Source organism: Bombina bombina, chromosome 2 (genome assembly GCF_027579735.1).
Source record: "Bombina bombina isolate aBomBom1 chromosome 2, aBomBom1.pri, whole genome shotgun sequence".
Classification (NCBI taxonomy): Eukaryota; Metazoa; Chordata; class Amphibia; order Anura; family Bombinatoridae; genus Bombina; species Bombina bombina.
Window position 1 is genome coordinate 177128684 of NC_069500.1, and position 17275 is coordinate 177145958.

The following is a 17275-nucleotide window of genomic DNA, read 5'->3' on the forward strand; positions in this document are numbered from 1 at the left end:
TTTTTAAAAAGCTAAAAGGCCAGCTAAAGATGGATGTAGGTGGAAGAAAGACAGATAGGTTAACATTGTGTTTGCTGTCTTATTGTGTAACCTGCATTTAACATATTGCAAAAAGCATTTAGGGCCAGATTACAAGTGAAACGGTATTTAACACTCGCACGCTAAGCTTTTTGCGTGTGTTTGGTATCGCTCGTATTACAAATTGAAAGTAAAAACTGTTTTCGCTTGTGCACTAACACAATGCACTCAAAAGGCCAAAGTTAGAATATTGTGAGTGAGAACATATTCCCCCATAGATGTGAATGGATCAAAAAAAGTGGAAAAACCTAACACGCTACTTGCGTGCAAACCCGATATCATATTCTCAAGTGCATAATCTGGCCCTTAATCTCCCTTTTTAGTGAATAATAGCGAACATAAATCTCACTTCATTTGTATATCCTTTTACAATTCCTACTGTAGTATGATGTTAATTATGTTTCTACTGATTTTTTAAAATGTTCTGCACAGTTATGTCTTACATTCACAGTATATATAAAAAGGAATCTACTGCACATCCACAGTATATATAAAAAGGAATCTACTGCTCATCCACAGTATATATAAAAAGGAATCTACTGCACATCCACAGTATATATAAAAAGGAATCTACTGCACATCCACAGTATATATAAAAAGGAATCTACTGCACATCCACAGTATATATAATAAAGAACCTACTGCACACAGTTTTTGTAATTTTTTTGCTTCACAGAGAACAGTACATTTTATTAAATTCAGGTTTGACACTAAAACAACAAATTAATTAAAAAGATATTGTGCTAATTGCAGCCTAGCATTTGGCATTAGTGCTTTCATGGGCTAATATTATAAAGCTTCTTCTCATTTATGCATATAATATAATATACTTTTATCTTGTTTCCTTGTAGGTGGCACGTTGCTGCTTTTGCTTTACACGCAATCAAGAAGGTACAAATCTGTTTTCTGTTCTTACACCCTATACAGTTTGTGTCTCTGAAGCTTTTGTGTAATATGCATGCAGAGATTAACTTGTCTTTAACATTCATAAAAAAGTAGAGGTGAACTTTACCCTAAAATCATAGTGGGCACACATCCCATATCACTGGCACAATTCACAGCTCTGGGTGCTCACTATTGCAGTCCACCTGGATGTGTGATATGTCTAGTGACAATACCAAATGTCTGTGTCACCCTCTGTCTGAATCTCAGTGTGTTTGGTTAGAGGCTAGCATGTGTGGCTATAAGTTAGAGACCCAACCCTTTGTGACACCCGTGCTTATCATCATTTGGCAAAATGCTGTTACTAACTCTTCATTTTTACAGTTTCACTTAGTTTTGGGTATCTAAGCGAGTGCTGGCAAGCTTGTGTGTTGTGCTTGATATTTATAGGTAATTTTTCTTTGTGGGCTTTGCACCCAGGCTTGTCTTGGGTTAACTGCTTTGGTCATTGGATGTAAATCCCGCTGTCTGAGAGTGTCCTGTGCCTCATGATCGCCCAGAGCTGTGAGCTTTGCCAGTGGTATTGTATGTGTACCCATTCTAGATTGACAGTACAATACACCTCTGTGTTTGTTTGTATATATACTTAAAATGTTATTTAGCCAGGAGTGTCTAAATAAAACAGTTCAAATTTAAAAATGTCATTGGTGGTAATACAAAATGTGTTGGAGTTAAGTTAGCTGCTGCTTCACATTCTAGGTACATATGTCTCTTCCAAACACACTCAATACGTACATGAAAATAGCGCAAAAATAGTCAAATAATGCAACAGTATTAAGATATCCCCTTGTGGGTGTCTACTTACTCATTCTGAGCTCAGTCAGATAATGGGGTAAGTAAAACACTCTCTTTAAGGATTTTTTCTCACTCTGTTTTGTGCTTAGTGGTGGCTTCTAGAATATGGTAATTTTTCCCAGAACATTCTCAGCACTCATTATGGTTTCATCACTGTGCAATAAATCTGGATATAGAGTAGTGTAGTGTGATTCTATTTATTTAGTTGTAAAGGTTAGGCTGAGAGGACTATAAGATTGCAAGTGGCATGTCCGTACTCATTGTATGCTTACATGAATGCTGAATGTTACAGCTTCAATTCCAAATAAAATTTAGACCTGTCTGTGTACAATAATATAAAACACAATGCAAACACCAAGATAACTGATCCGTAAACTGAAGGATTAGATCGGTCTGTTGCCTAGGGAACCTACAATCTGAGATGTCTGGTCAGTCTATCTCTTTCCCTTTCTTCGTTCCTATTGATCAGAACTAGTCGATACATTATTTTAACCTAATCTTTTAGGGGTACTTGAGGGCCGAACTTGACAAATCAGGTTTAGTGATATAAAAGTAAATATATAAATAATTTCTTTTTAAAGACACAATGAGTCCACGGATCATCATCCTTACTTGTGGGATATCGCCTCCTGGTCAGCAGGAGGAGGCAAAGAGCACCACAGCAGAGCTGTTAAATAGCTCCTCCCTTCCCTCACACTCCAGTCATTCTCTTTGCCTACGTTAGTGATAGGAAGATGTAAAGTGAGGTGTTAGTTTTAGATTCTTCCATCAAGAGTTTGTTATTTGAAAGTAGTGCCAGAGAGTGCTACTTTGTTCTGGGGTGTAGTTTGGTTCCATATCAGTCTCTACAGTAGAGCTTTGGTGGCTTTAGAGCAATGGGAACTTGTGGGACATAATTCTCACTGCGCCTCCCATATATGTGCTACCCTATCTCCTTCAGTCTGAGGTACTTCCTGACTCAGCATTTAGTTATTTCTCAGGCCAATGTGAGGGAGAGGACCTCTCAAGCTTGGGAACTGCCTTCCTGTCAGGCAGTGGTTAAGGTAAGTGCTGCCTTTTCTGGGACCTAAGGAGACTCAGTATGTTTGTGTACAAACAGCACTATGGAACATAAGGGGTTAACGGTTAAAGCCTTTTTTATGTTAGGATGCTTTTTAACTTTCGAGTGAAAGTTTTTGGGGCAGTGACATATTGCAGGCACTGGGGCTGGAGATATGTTGCTTTTATTGTTTGGGGAAGGCTCCGGTGGTTTCACTGTATTTTTTTCTTTTTTCACGGAGAACAGAGACATTGATCTTTAGGTACGCCCACGATGGGCGGGACTTCCTGTTTTTTGCGCGCCTTTCTGTAGAGCGCTCTTTGCCTGTCATTTTTGCTACAACATTGAGCTGAGCAAGTTGGTTATCTGTTCTAGAGCGGCATGCAATGTAATATCATGCGCTTCTAGTACAGATAAGTTCAGACCGTTCCGGAGTTTCCTGGCAGTGTGACTGTTAATGGATCAGCATAGGAGAGGTATCCTGTGTCATTTAACATGGTAGGAGCACCTCAGCAGGCTGCTGAGGTGCAGAGTTGTATTTAATTAGCCTTTTCTTTAAACACTGGTCTTAAGAATAGATTCTATTTTGCAGAAAAATAGTGAAACCGTTTTTTTGTATTTAAAGGGACAGTAATGTTTTTTTTATAATTATCCTTGATTGATATTTATCATTTTTTCTGTTTTTTATTTGAAAATTTGTGATAAAAGATGGACCAAGAGGGTGTACAATATGTTACATGTGCTTTGTGTCTTGATGCAAATGTGGAACCACCAATCCCTTTCTGTTCTACATGCGTTGAAAGGACTGTAAGTTTTAGGGATAAAATTTTTACTGAGCCAATCTCCTCTCAAGCGTCCCAAAAATGAATGCCCCCACCAGCAGCGCCCTGCACTTCTGCTCTAGCACCTGCTGGAGTTACTTTAAAAGACATAGCGGCGGTTATGTCTTCCACCATTTCTGATGCGTTGTCCGCTTTTCCTATGCTTCAAGGCAAGCGCAAGAGGAAAGACAAGCATGTTATCAGTGAGGTTTCTGATGCCATGGTGGCAGTCTCAGAGGTACCCTCCCAGGGAACTGAGATGGAGGGTATTGAGGTTTTATCAGATGGCGAGATTTCAGATTCAGAACCTTTGACTGATTCAGAGGTTGTCTCTTTCTGATTTAAACTAGAACACCTCCATCTGTTACTCAGGGAGGTGTTGATTCTACAGTAGTACTGGCTCCTGTGAAGGCGAGTAAAATGGACAAATATTTCGAAGTTCCGACTTTCTCAGATGTTTTTCCAGTTCCTAAGCAAGCTTCAGAGATTGTTTCTATGGAATGGGAGAGACCAGGTATTCCCTTCTATCCGTCTCCTATTTTCAGGAAAATGTTTCCTATAGCTGACGATATCAAAGAAACTTGGCAAACGGTTCCTAAGGTGGAAGGGGCTATCTCCACCTTAGCCAAGCGAACTACTATTCCTATTGAGGATAGTTGTGCTTTTATAGACCCCATGGACAAGAAGTTGGAGGGTCTGCTTAAAAAGATTTCTCCAACATAGGTGTGTCCGGTCCACGGCGTCATCCTTACTTGTGGGATATTCTCTTCCCCAACAGGAAATGGCAAAGAGCCCAGCAAAGCTGGTCACATGATCCCTCCTAGGCTCCGCCTTCCCCAGTCATTCTCTTTGCCGTTGTACAGGCAACATCTCCACGGAGATGGCTTAGAGTTTTTTGGTGTTTAACTGTAGTTTTTATTATTCAATCAAGAGTTTGTTATTTTAAAATAGTGCTGGTATGTACTATTTACTCTGAAACAGAAAGGTGATGAAGATTTCTGTTTGTAAGAGGAAAATGATTTTAGCAACCGTTACTAAAATCGATGGCTGTTTCCACACAGGACTGTTGAGAGGAATTAACTTCAGTTGGGGGAAACAGTGAGCAGACTTTTGCTGCTTGAGGTATGACACATTTCTAACAAGACGATGTAATGCTGGAAGCTGTCATTTTCCCTATGGGATCCGGTAAGCCATTTTTATTACATAAGAAAAAAAGGGCTTCACAAGGGCTTTTAAGACTGTAGACATTTTCTGGGCTAAAACGATTGATATATAAGCATATTTTAATACTTCATAGCTTTGAGGAATTATTTTATTCTTGGGAATTATGTAAAATAACCGGCAGGCACTGTATTGGACACCTTATCCTCTAGGGGCTTTCCCTAATCATAGGCAGAGCCTCATTTTCGCGCCTCTATTGCGCACTTGTTTTTGGGAAGCATGACATGCAGATGCATGTGTGAGGAGCTCTGATACACAGAAAAGACTTTCTGAAGGCGTCATTTGGTATCGTATTCCCCTTTGGGCTTGGTTGGGTCTCAGCAAAGCAGATACCAGGAACTGTAAAGGGGTTTAATATAAAAAGCTTTCAAATTTGGTGTGCAATACTTTTAAGGCTTTAAGACACTGTGGTGAAATTTTGGTGAATTTTGAACAATTCCTTCATACTTTTTCACATTTGCAGTAATAAAGTGTGTTCAGTTTAAAATTTAAAGTGACAGTAACGGTTTTATTTTAAAACGTTTTTTGTACTTTGTTATCAAGTTTATGCCTGTTTAACATGTCTGAACTACCAGATAGACTGTGTTCTGTATGTGGGGAAGCCAAGGTTCCTTCTCATTTAAATAGATGTGATTTATGTGACACAAAATTTAGAGAAAATGATGCCCAAGATGATTCCTCAAGTGAGGGGAGTAAGCATGGTACTGCATCATCCCCTCCTTCGTCTACACCAGTCTTGCCCACACAGGAGGCCCCTAGTACATCTAGTGCGCCAATACTCCTTACTATGCAACAATTAACGGCTGTAATGGATAATTCTATAAAACATTTTAGCCAAAATGCCCACTTATCAGCGAAAGCGCGACTGCTCTGTTTTAGAAAATACTGAAGAGCATGAGGACGCTGATGATATTGGTTCTGAAGTGCCCCTACACCAGTCTGAGGGGGCCAGGGAGGTTTTGTCTGAGGGAGAAATTTCAGATTCAGGGAAAATTTCTCAACAAGCTGAACCTGATGTGATTACATTTAAATTTAAATTGGAACATCTCCGCGCCCTGCTTAAGGAGGTGTTATCTACTCTGGATGATTGTGAGAATTTGGTCATTCCAGAGAAATTATGTAAAATGGACAAGTTCCTAGAGGTCCCGGGGCCCCCCGAAGCTTTTCCTATACCCAAGCGGGTGGCGGACATTGTAAATAAAGAATGGGAAAGGCCCGGCATACCTTTCGTCCCTCCCCCTATATTTAAGAAATTGTTTCCTATGGTCGACCCCAGAAAGGACTTATGGCAGACAGTCCCCAAGGTCGAGGGGGCGGTTTCTACTCTAAACAAACGCACCACTATACCTATAGAAGATAGTTGTGCTTTCAAAGATCCTATGGATAAAAAATTAGAGGGTTTGCTTAAAAAGATGTTTGTTCAGCAAGGTTACCTTCTACAACCAATTTCATGCATTGTTCCTGTCACTACAGCAGCGTGTTTCTGGTTCGATGAACTAGAAAAGGCGCTCAATAAAGATTCTTCTTATGAGGAGATTTTGGACAGAATTCATGCTCTCAAATTGGCTAACTCTTTCACCCTAGACGCCACTTTGCAATTGGCTAGATTAGCGGCGAAAAATTCTGGGTTTGCTATTGTGGCGCGCAGAGCGCTTTGGCTAAAATCTTGGTCAGCGGATGCGTCTTCCAAGAACAAATTGCTTAACATTCCTTTCAAGGGGAAAACGCTGTTTGGCCCTGACTTGAAAGAGATTATTTCTGATATCACTGGGGGCAAGGGCCACGCCCTTCCTCAGGATAGGTCTTTCAAGGCCAAAAATAAACCTAATTTTCGTCCCTTTCGCAGAAACGGACCAGCCCCAAGTGCTACGTCCTCTAAGCAAGAGGGTAATACTTCTCAAGCCAAGCCAGCCTGGAGGCCAATGCAAGGCTGGAACAAAGGAAAGCAGGCCAAGAAACCTGCCACTGCTACCAAGACAGCATGAGATGTTGGCCCCCGATCCGGGACCGGATCTGGTGGGGGGCAGACTCTCTCTCTTCGCTCAGGCTTGGGCAAGAGATGTTCTGGATCCTTGGACGCTAGAAATAGTCTCCCAAGGTTATCTTCTGGAATTCAAGGGGCTTCCCCCAAGGGGGAGGTTCCACAGGTCTCAATTGTCTTCAGACCACATAAAAAAACAGGCATTCTTACATTGTGTAGAAGACCTGTTAAAAATGGGAGTGATTCATCCTGTTCCATTAGGAGAACAAGGGATGGGGTTCTACTCCAATCTGTTCGTGGTTCCCAAAAAAGAGGGAACATTCAGACCAATCTTAGATCTCAAGATCCTAAACAAGTTTCTCAAGGTTCCATCGTTCAAAATGGAAACCATTCGAACAATTCTTCCTTCCATCCAGGAAGGTCAATTCATGACCACGGTGGATTTAAAGGATGCGTATCTACATATTCCTATCCACAAGGAACATCATCGGTTCCTAAGGTTCGCATTTCTGGACAAGCATTACCAGTTTGTGGCACTTCCGTTCGGATTAGCCACTGCTCCAAGAATTTTCACAAAGGTACTAGGGTCCCTTCTAGCGGTGCTAAGACCAAGGGGCATTGCAGTAGTACCTTACTTGGACGACATTCTGATTCAAGCGTCGTCCCTTCCACAAGCAAAGGCTCACACGGACATTGTCCTGGCCTTTCTCAGATCTCACGGGTGGAAAGTGAACGTAGAAAAAAGTTCTCTATCTCCGTCAACAAGGGTTCCCTTCTTGGGAACAATAATAGACTCCTTAGAAATGAGGATTTTTCTGACAGAGGCCAGAAAATCAAAACTTCTAAACTCTTGTCAAGTACTTCATTCTGTTCCTCTTCCTTCCATATCGCAGTGCATGGAAGTAATAGGTTTGATAGTAGCAGCAATGGACATAGTTCCTTTTGCGCGAATTCATCTAAGACCATTACAACTGTGCATGCTCAGTCAGTGGAATGGGGATTATACAGACTTGTCTCCGACGATACAAGTAGATCAGAGGACCAGAGATTCACTCCGTTGGTGGCTGTCCCTGGACAACCTGTCACAGGGGATGAGCTTCCGCAGACCAGAGTGGGTCATTGTCACGACCGACGCCAGTCTGGTGGGCTGGGGCGCGGTCTGGGGACCCCTGAAAGCTCAGGGTCTTTGGTTTCGGGAAGAATCTCTTCTCCCGATAAATATTCTGGAACTGAGAGCGATATTCAATGCTCTCAAGGCTTGGCCTCAGCTAGCAAAGGCCAAATTCATACGGTTTCAATCAGACAACATGACGACTGTTGCGTACATCAACCATCAGGGGGGAACAAGGAGTTCCCTGGCGATGGAAGAAGTGACCAAAATCATTCAATGGGCGGAGACTCACTCCTGCCACTTGTCTGCAATCCACATCCCAGGAGTGGAAAATTGGGAAGCGGATTTTCTGAGTCGTCAGACATTTCATCCGGGGGAGTGGGAACTCCATCCGGAAATCTTTGCCCAAATTACTCAGTTGTGGGGCATTCCAGACATGGATCTGATGGCCTCTCGTCAGAACTTCAAGGTTCCTTGCTACGTGTCCAGATCCAGGGATCCCAAGGCGACTCTAGTAGATGCACTAGTAGCACCTTGGACCTTCAAACTAGCTTATGTATTCCCGCCGTTTCCTCTCATCCCCAGGCTGGTAGCCAGGATCAATCAGGAGAGGGCATCGGTGATCTTGATAGCTCCTGCGTGGCCACGCAGGACTTGGTATGCAGACCTGGTGAATATGTCATCGGCTCCACCATGGAAGCTACCTTTGAGACGGGACCTTCTTGTTCAAGGTCCGTTCGAACATCCGAATCTGGTCTCACTCCAACTGACTGCCTGGAGATTGAACGCTTGATCTTATCAAAGCGAGGGTTCTCAGATTCTGTCATTGATACTCTTGTTCAGGCCAGAAAGCCTGTAACTAGAAAAATCTACCACAAAATATGGAAAAAATATATCTGTTGGTGTGAATCTAAAGGATTCCCTTGGGACAAGATAAAAATTCCTAAGATTCTATCCTTTCTTCAAGAAGGTTTGGAGAAAGGATTATCTGCAAGTTCTTTGAAGGGACAGATTTCTGCTTTATCTGTGTTACTTCACAAAAAGCTGGCAGCTGTGCCAGATGTTCAAGCCTTTGTTCAGGCTCTGGTTAGAATCAAGCCTGTTTACAAACCTTTGACTCCTCCTTGGAGTCTCAATTTAGTTCTTTCAGTTCTTCAGGGGGTTCCGTTTGAACCCTTACATTCCGTTGATATTAAGTTATTATCTTGGAAAGTTTTGTTTTTGGTTGCAATTTCTTCTGCTAGAAGAGTTTCAGAATTATCTGCTCTGCAGTGTTCTCCTCCTTATCTGGTGTTCCATGCAGATAAGGTGGTTTTGCGTACTAAACCTGGTTTTCTTCCGAAAGTTGTTTCTAACAAAAACATTAACCAGGAGATAGTCGTGCCTTCTTTGTGTCCGAATCCAGTTTCAAAGAAGGAACGTTTGTTGCACAATTTGGATGTAGTTCGTGCTTTAAAATTCTATCTAGATGCTACAAAGGATTTTAGACAAACATCTTCCTTGTTTGTTGTTTATTCTGGTAAAAGGAGAGGTCAAAAAGCAACTTCTACCTCTCTCTCCTTTTGGCTTAAAAGCATCATCAGATTGGCTTACGAGACTGCCGGACGGCAGCCTCCTGAAAGAATCACAGCTCATTCCACTAGGGCTGTGGCTTCCACATGGGCCTTCAAGAACGAGGCTTCTGTTGATCAGATATGTAAGGCAGCGACTTGGTCTTCACTGCACACTTTTACTAAATTTTACAAATTTGATACTTTTGCTTCTTCTGAGGCTATTTTTGGGAGAAAGGTTTTGCAAGCCGTGGTGCCTTCCATCTAGGTGACCTGATTTGCTCCCTCCCTTCATCCGTGTCCTAAAGCTTTGGTATTGGTTCCCACAAGTAAGGATGACGCCGTGGACCGGACACACCTATGTTGGAGAAAACAGAATTTATGTTTACCTGATAAATTACTTTCTCCAACCCGTTTGGTCCGGTCCACGGCCCGCCCTGGTTTTTTAATCAGGTCTGATAATTTATTTTCTTTAACTACAGTCACCACGGTATCATATGATTTCTCCTATGCAAATATTCCTCCTTTACGTCGGTCGAATGACTGGGGAAGGCGGAGCCTAGGAGGGATCATGTGACCAGCTTTGCTGGGCTCTTTGCCATTTCCTGTTGGGGAAGAGAATATCCCACAAGTAAGGATGACGCCGTGGACCGGACACACCGTTGGAGAAAGTAATTTATCAGGTAAACATAAATTCTGTTTTATGTTCACCAGGGTCTGCTGTTGCAGCCGGCTGCGTGCATTGCTACTGTCACTAGTGCGGCAGCTTATTGAATGGATGCTCTGTCTGAGTCTTTGTCTGAGTCTCTTAAGTCTGAGACTTCTTTGGAGGAGATCCAAGATAGAATTAAAGCTCTGAAGTTTGCCAATGCTTTTATTACGGATGCTTCTCTGCAAAATACTAAATTAGCAGCTAAGAGTTCAGGGTTTTCTATCCTAGCCCGCAGAGCTTTGTGGTTAAAACCTTGGTCTGCGGACGTTTCATCTAAGTCTAAACTTCTAGCTATTCCTTACAAGGGAAAGACCTTGTTTGGACCTGGTCTGAAGGAAATTATCTCTGACATCACGGGAAGTAAGGGTCATCTCCTTCCTCAGGATAAGAGAAATAAACAAAAAGGACGACAAAGAAGGAGGGAACTTTCAGACCTATTTTAGACCACAAATTTCTCAGAGTTCCATCTTTCAAGATGGAAACTATTCGTACCATTCTTCCATTGATCCAGGAGGGTCAATTTATGACGACAGTGGACTTAAAGTATGCATATCTTCATGTTCCTATCCACAGAGATCATCACAAGTTCCTAAGGTTTGCCTTTCTGGACAGACACTTTCAGTTCATGGCTCTTCCTTTTGGACTGGCCGCGGCACCTAGAATTTTCACAAAGATTCTGGGGTCTCTGCTGACGGTTTTAAGACCGCAGGGCATTGCGGTGGCACCTTATCTGGATGATATTCTAATCCAGACGCCATCTTGTCAACAAGCAAGGTCCCATACCGACATTGTACTATACTTCCTGAGGACTCACGGGTGGAAGGTAAATCTGGAAAAGACTTCCTTAATCCCGAAAGCAAGGGTTACTTTCTTGGGAACTGTAATCGATTCTATATCCATGAGGATTTTTCTGACAGAGGTCAGGAAATCAAAGATTCTAGATACCTGTCGAGTCCTTCAGTCCAATCCTCGGCCGTCAGTGGCCCAGTGCATGGAAGTAATCGGACTGATGGTGGCAGCAATGGACATCATCCCGTTTGCTTGGTTTCACCTCAGACCTCTGCAGTTTAACATGCTCAGGCTGTGGAATGGAGATTATGCAGACTTGTCTCCTCGAATAACCTTGGAGCAGGAGACAAGGGATTCACTTCAATGGTGGTTGTCTCTGGATCATCTATCCCAGAGAACATGCTTTCGCAGACCATCCTGGGTGATTGTAACAACAGATGCCAGCCTTCTACGGTGGGGAGCTGTCTGGGGTCCTCTAAAGGCTCAGGAAGTGTGGTCTCCGGCGGAGTCTGTTCTTCCTATAAACATCCTAGAACTGAGAGTGATCTTCAATGCTCTTCTGGCCTGGCCTCAGTTGGCTTCGGCCCAGTTCATCAGATTCCAGACGGACAACATAACGACAGTAGCTTACATCAATCATCAGGGAGGAACGAGGAGTTCCTTAGCGATGACAGAGGTAGCCAAAATAATCCGGTGGGCCCATTCTTGCCATCTGTCAGCGATCCACATCCCAGGGGGGGACAACTGGGAGGCAGACTTTCTGAGAAGGCAGACCTTTCATCCGGCAGAGTGGGAACTTCATCCGGAAGTATTCTCCAACCTGATTCTCAAGTGGGGTCGGCTGGAGTTAGATCTCATGGCATCTCGTCAGAAGGCCAAGCTCCCGAGATACGGGTCCAGGTCCAGGGATCCTCAGGCGGAACTGATAGATGCTCTAGCAGTTCCTTGGTCCTTCAGCCTAGCATATCTTTTTCCCCTGTTTGCTCTTCTTCCTCGGGTCATTGCTCGAATCAAACAGGAGAAGGTATCAGTGATCCTCATTGCTCCTGCGTGGCCTCGTAGGATTTGGTATGCCGATCTGGTGAACATGTCATCCCTGCCACCTTGGAGACTGCCATTGAGGAAGGATCTTCTCATTCAAGGACCCTTCCTTCATCCAAATCTAATTTCTCTGAAGCTGACTGCTTGGAGATTGAACGCTTAATTCTGTCCAAGCAGGGTTTTTCTGATTCGGTCATAGAGATCTTGATTCAGGCGCGTAAGCCTGTAACTAGAAAGATTTACTATAAGATATGGAGTAAATAACTTTATTGGTGTGAATCCAAGGGCTACTCATGGAGTAGAGTTAGGATTCACAGAATTTTGTCTTTTCTCCATGAAGGATTGGAGAAGGGTTTGTCGGCAAGTTCCCTAAAGAGTCAGATCTCTGCCTTATCTATTTTGTTACACAATCGTCTGGCTGATGTACCAGATGTTCAATCCTTTTGTCAGGCCTTGGTTAGGATCAGGCCTGTGTTCAAACCAGTTACTCCTCCATGGAGTCTGAAGTTAGTTCTTAGGGTTCTTCAAGGGGCTCCTTTTGAGCCTATGCATTCCTTAGATATTAAGTTGTTATCTTGGAAAGTTTTATTTCTTGTTGCTATTTCTTCAGCTCGAAGAATGTCTGAGCTTTCGGCGTTGCAATATAATTCGCCTTACCTTATTTTCCATTTGGATAAAGTAGTTTTATGTACTAAACTTGGGTTCCTTCCTAAGGTTGTTTCAGACAGGAACATTAATCAGGAGATTGTTGGTCCTTCCTTGTGTCCTAATCCTCCTTCTCAGAAGGAAAGGCTTCTACATAATTTGGACGTAGTCCGTGCTTTGAAGTTTTACTTGCAAGCAACTAAAGACTTTCGCCAGTCTTCTTCTCTGTTTGTAATTTTTTCTGGAAAACGTAAGGGTCAGAAAGCTACGGCTACCTCTCTTTCTTTTTGGTTGAGGAATATCATCCGATTTGCATATGAAACTGCTGGACAGCAGCCTCCTGAAAGAATTACGGCTCATTCCACTAGGGCGGTTGCTTCATCATGGGCATTCAAAAATGAAGCTTCTGTGGAACAGATTTGCAAGGCTGCAACTTGGTCTTCTCTTCACACTTTTTCAAAATTTTACAAATTTGATACTTTTGCCTCGGCTGAGGCTGTTTTTGGGAGAAAGGTTCTTCAAGCAGTGGTGCCTTCCGTTTAGGTTCCTTGTCTTGTCCCTCCCTTATCATCCGTGTACTCTAGCTTTGGTATTGTATCCCACAAGTAAGGATGATGATCCGTGGACTCATCGTGTCTTTAAAAAGAAAAGAAAATTTATGCTTACCTGATAAATTTGTTTCTTTTTAGAGACGAGTCCACGGCCCGCCCTGTTCTTTTTAAGACAGGGTGTTCTTTTTTTGTAAACTTAAGACACCTCTGCACCTTGGCTTTTCCTTTCTCAACCTAACTTCGGTTGAATGACTGGAGTGGGAGGGAAGGGAGGAGCTATTTAACAGCTCTGCTGTGGTGCTCTTTGCCTCCTCCTGCTGACCAGGAGGCGATATCCCACAAGTAAGGATGATGATCCGTGGACTCATCATGTCTAAAAAGAAACAAATTTATCAGGTAAGCAAAGATTTTCTTCTTTTTGATTCTGCAAATTCAAATAAAATACTCTGTGGCCAAATGGTTCTACAAATATCTTGTCAAACTCTTCAGGTAGAATAAACAATTATTGTGTTTGTCTTTTTCACCCAGATGACCAGGACGAACATGTAGAAAAAAAAGGAGGGCAATATGTTGCCTACAATGAGGAGAAGACAACGGTGTACCCCTATTGGTTCTTTCATTTGGTGTTTTTCTTGGCCACCTTGTACGTAATGATGACCGCAACCAACTGGTTTGAGTAAGTTGTAATAAATGATTGTATTTTCTATACTAGAGAATACACCCAGTGCTTTTATAATGAAAAAGTCAGGCTTACAAATATGCAGACTCAACTTTATTTTGACATCATCAATCCCAAGGACAGCTGATGAAATGGGGGATGGTTCCTAACTTATAAACTGTTTTAAAATGAGAAAAAAGCATTTGGAGTTTATTTGTAAAGATTGATAATTCCATTTAGTAAAAGTAATTTTATGTCCCTTTAAAGATATGAAAGGGATAAGAAAGTCTAAATGAAACGTGCATGATTCAGATGGAGCAGGTCATTTTAAGACTTCTATTTTCAAATTAACTTAGTTCTCTTGGTATTTTTTTCCCCTCCAAATGTAATATCTACATATCCAGGGATTGATTTGTCTTTAACATTCATGCAAATGTGGATGTGAACTTTACCCTCAAACCATAGTGAGCACAGATCCCATATCACTGGCACATTTCACAGCTCTGGGCGCTCACTATTGCAGTCCATCTGGATGTGTGGTGTGTCTAGTGAACATATCTGCATATCCTACACTACTGGGAGAAAAATGGTGATTGGTGGTTACACGCACATTCCTCTTGTCCTTTGCTCACCGGATGTGTTCAGCTAGCTTTCAGTAATACATTGCTGCTCCGGAGCAGACATTAACTATGTGTTTAATCACTTAAACTCATAGTTCTATACATCAATAGTGCAATGATACAATTCTTTAACATTAGAGGATTTCCTTTTGTAACTTTATGTAGTATATTTTAGATTACTATATTAATTATGACTATTTCGTCAGTAACCTCCAACAAGTTAATATGTATGTGTGTATATATATATATATATATATATATATATATATATATATATATGTTACAAAATAAATTACTATTGTCTCATCAATAATCTCCCATATACTTGTATTATATTTCAGTAGTTCTATAGTAGTACAGTAGTTCTTTTGACACACATGCATTTTTAGCCAATCAGTGCTGACTGCTTCACGTGCCTGAGCTCAATGTTATCTATATGAAACACATGAACTAACGCCCTCTAGTGGTGAAAAACTGTTAAAATGCTTTTAGATTAGAGGCAGTCTTCAAGGTCTAAGAAATTTACACATGAACCTCCTAGATTTAGCTTTCAACTAAGAATACCAAGAGAACAAAGCAAAATTGGTAATAATAGTAAATTGTAAAGTTGTTTAAAATTACATGCCCTATTTAAATCATGAAAGATTTTTTTTTACTTTACTGTTCCTTTAATTAAACACAACAAACTCTCTGACGCAGTATGAAATACAATGCACTACAACACCTAGCTTTGATTCTATGGGTACAAATCTAACAGTGAAATCTATTACAAAGTACAGTGAACCAGCATGGACCAATTATGCAGTATACGTTACTAACAAACGGTTATTTAATATAATCTTAGCCAATATTACCATTTTATCAGGATACTTAGCACTTTATAGCCATTAATCAGATTTAAAGATATGGCTGTAGCCAGTAATCAATTTAAATAAAATAAAATAAAACTTTGATGCCTCAACAAATCTCGGCTTTAGAGAATACAGTACCACTACAATTAAATATATTTAATTATAATACCCGGGGCTTTCCTTACAATATATTGAATTCAATTAACACTATATTAACACTATCTATAACAAGATTTCTATATTTATAGGCAAATTAGATTCTAGACTATATAAATTAAATTATGGGTTAAATTATATATAAAACAAAATTGGGCCTATAACCATCTAATACAAATCTTAAATAAGGACCTTAAATGCCACAATATTTAAATAAATTAGACTTTTTATGCTTCCCAACTGTTCGCTCCTCCAGGCACTGGGTTATCAAAAATCACTCTGTTTCCTCTCCATCCAGCCCCCCAAAATCTCTTAATCCAAAAGCAAAATAGGCCAAAAGTTTTCAAGGATATCCAAAAATATGAGATGGGTGACCAAGATACAAAAAATCTGTTCAGAGGACAAACGGACAGCACATCGCCCTGACTCTCATGCAAAACGTGTCTCTCTTGTGAGCATTCTGTGGCTCAATTTATCTTGAACTACAACTCCGCTCCAATCTCTAACAGCCATTCACTGAGGTGTGAGGATCTGTATCCTGTGATTGGACGAATGCTAATTAGCCCCTGGGAATAATTCTCTCAATGTTAAGTACTGTATACGTGGCTGTACTTTGACTAATTCACCACAAGATGGTGCTGTAAAATGGTGCTATAAGAGTGAACTAATTCTTACATTTAATGATAAAAAATACCATAGTATCACAAAAAAGAAAAAATGCGAAATAAATGTGATAAGAATGTAATAGAGACGTAAAAGAGTATATGAAGTTCATATAAGGATATATGGATTCTTCCTTGGAATCTTCAAACTTCTGATCTCTCTTGTTTCATCCTCATAGAAAAGAAACAAAAATGTGCCACATAGCGTAACTCTGTAACCATATTCAGTGCAGAATATGTGTGTACCAATGATTACTCACATGGGATGGAGCTTTAACCAAGCTCAGGTGAATGCGCACACCCACTTTATACTGTTGGGTAGACAGTTACTTTCACAGGATGTTTGAATAAAAGGATTGATTAAAATACAAGTGTAAAAAGCGTCACAAGAACTGCCAAAACACCATATACATCAGGATTTAGGCAAAACAATTACAGATATTGCTCCAAGTGAGCTAAACACAATACCAGAGACAGTGGTGAGGAATGCAGAAACTTAACCACAAAACCTCCCGCTTGAATGTCCAGCATATGTTGCTCTCCCTTTAGGTGTGCAGGTACTTGCAAGGACGTCACTTAAAAGATATATCCTTATATGATCTTAATTCTTACATTTATTCTACTCAGCATTCATTTATCATATATCATACATATACATATATATATATATATATATATTCATATATGCGTATACCCAATACGTACATACATACATATATATATTTGATATTTTTGTTTAATTAAACTGTACCAGTTTAAAAATGAAATCCTTATGATTTAATTTAGACACTTATTTGTACATAAGGCATATATATATAAATAGATCTCATATATAAGGGTATGTTACAGATGAGGCATAATTAATTATATAGTATTTTACCATAGTTTCTCATAAGTATAATTTAGTATGGCATAACTCTTCAAGGTATTGTGATATCTAGCATTATGATTTGGTCAGTTAATCAGTGCATGTATATTTATATACAATATATAAATGCAAAAGTCACACAGGTATATATATTCACATCATATTGGTTATTTTAAAACATATG

General features: G+C 40.7%; 1 protein-coding gene across 1 annotated transcript in view; it reads left to right on the plus strand.

Annotated features, from left to right (window-relative positions):
* SERINC5 (serine incorporator 5) overlaps nucleotides 1-17275 on the plus strand; it is a 308689-nt gene that overhangs the window by 248001 nt on the left and 43413 nt on the right. The window contains exons 10-11 of the mRNA XM_053701356.1: nucleotides 930-969; nucleotides 13805-13952. Coding sequence (XP_053557331.1) covers nucleotides 930-969; nucleotides 13805-13952 — 188 coding nt within the window. The remainder of the gene's footprint in view (nucleotides 1-929; nucleotides 970-13804; nucleotides 13953-17275) is intronic.